General features: G+C 60.1%; 1 protein-coding gene across 2 annotated transcripts in view; it reads right to left on the bottom strand.

Annotated features, from left to right (window-relative positions):
* Nucleotides 1-26: 26 nt before the first annotated feature.
* PPP1R3F (protein phosphatase 1 regulatory subunit 3F) overlaps nucleotides 27-1,760 on the bottom strand; it is a 15,480-nt gene continuing 13,746 nt past the window's right edge. For both annotated transcript variants that reach the window (XM_021707347.1, XM_008074658.2), the window contains one exon: nucleotides 27-1,584. In XM_021707347.1, coding sequence (XP_021563022.1) covers nucleotides 295-1,584 — 1,290 coding nt within the window. In that variant the 3' untranslated portion in view covers nucleotides 27-294. The remainder of the gene's footprint in view (nucleotides 1,585-1,760) is intronic.

Below are 1,760 nucleotides of genomic sequence, written 5' to 3'. Positions count from 1 at the left end.
CGGGGGGGGGGGGGAGGACATGCCCAGTTCCATCCTAAAAGTCCCTCTCACTCACACCAGCCACCTGTCCCCTGCTCCTCTCCACTGGTACCACCACAGGGAGCCCTGTGCTGACTGGAGATCTCAGGGACAGGAAGGCTCCTCTCTACTCGAGCATTCTCAGAAGCAAAGGACGAATGTCCGCTCACTGCACAGGCCACATATCCCATCTCAACCCTCTGGGTGGTACAGGACTACCCCTCCCCAAATTCTAGAGAGGGGGAAGCCTGATCTTTCTGATCCCACAAGCAGCCCTTACGAGAACCAGGCCAGAGATAGGCACAGCGCAAGCACCAGGAGGGACACACCACTGTTCAGAGCCACAGGGACAACCACCAGCCCAGCCAGGACCCCCAGAGTCTGGGTCAAAGGCCCCCGGAGCTGGGGAGGCAATGCACACACACATTCTGCAGGGGCTGCTAAGGTGGGAGACCCCTTTGGGGATTCAAGGCTCAGGCCTGTATCCTCTTCATCCTGGGAGCTCATATGAGGCCTGGCCACACTAGACAGACAGACTTCAGCCCCCAAAGGATTTTGCCCCCGCAAAAGGACCGAAGCAGCTGGCTCCTTGTCAGAGATAGGATCCAAGCTGCCTGCCCATTCAGTGGTGACCTCCATCTGGGCTTCCATCCCTGCCTCCCCTAGGGATTCAGTTACCCCAGCTATCACCCTACTCATGTGCAAAGAGTTGGTGTCCTTGCCCATCCCTTTCTCTGGATCCCCAGTGAACTGACCCTCCGTACCCAGAACCACAGGGTTGTCACATCCTGAGCCCTCTGCCCACGGGAGCCACACATCTCCCATAGTGGCTACCACAGAACAGGCCCCAGAGAGGATTTCCGGAGGTGACTCCTTGGGGCTGTCCCCTTCAGGACTGGAGGGTGTGATGGAGAGCCCCTCTTCGCCCTCCCCTTCCTCATCAGGGTCTTCAATGTCCTTGATGAGTTCCACACCGCGCCCCAGCCGGGCGTAGTGCAGCGTGATCTCCTCAGCCAGGGCGCTGTTCAGGGCCCGCTCAGGGCCAGGCCACTTCAAGATCAGGTCGCGGTCCGTGTGTATGCCCAGAGGATGGTTGGGGGATGTCCCCCCATCTGTGGGGCCCTCCCCACCACTCCCTGCCCCACCTGCAGCCACAGCAGCCCGAAGGCGGCTCAGGTGGGACAGGTAGAGCTGCTCCAGCTCCTGGTCAATGGTGTCCTCACCAAGCAGCTCCTCCAACCCGCTCACGGCCTCCAGACCCCCAGGGGGCTCATCCATAACAGCTCCCACCATGGGGTCCTTCTGACCCCCTCCATTCTCACTTGATACTTCCCACGTGGCCTCCACCTGCTGCTGGCTGGGATCCAGGAAAGGCCCAGTGGCCCCCTCACTTGCATCAGGCCCCGAGGCCTGATCTCTGGGGGAGCCACCCAGGCCACAGAGAGGAGAAGAGGGGGGAATCCTGATGGCTGGTGCCTGGAGGATCTCTGTAAAAGCCACAGGTGGACTGCTTCTGGGGATGTCGCCTTCTTCTGGGAGGTGGCCAATCATTGCAACTTCAGAAACCTGGAGCCATGGGGAGGGACGGTTAGAGGAGGAGATGAGACAAACAGAGGCAGTAAGAACCAGTGACAGCCCTGAAGAGTTTCCACATAAAAATGTTTGGAAGCAGCCGGGCTCGGTGGCTCAGCCTGTAATCCCGCGCTTTGGGAGGCTGAGGGGAGTGGATTGCCTGAGCCCGC

The sequence above is a fragment of the Carlito syrichta genome, unplaced genomic scaffold (assembly GCF_000164805.1).
Source record: "Carlito syrichta isolate Samal-C Ts95f unplaced genomic scaffold, Tarsius_syrichta-2.0.1 Scaffold316816, whole genome shotgun sequence".
Lineage (NCBI taxonomy): Eukaryota > Metazoa > Chordata > Mammalia > Primates > Tarsiidae > Carlito > Carlito syrichta.
Note: the sequence above shows the minus strand (reverse complement) of the source record. Positions and strands in the feature narration are given on the sequence as shown.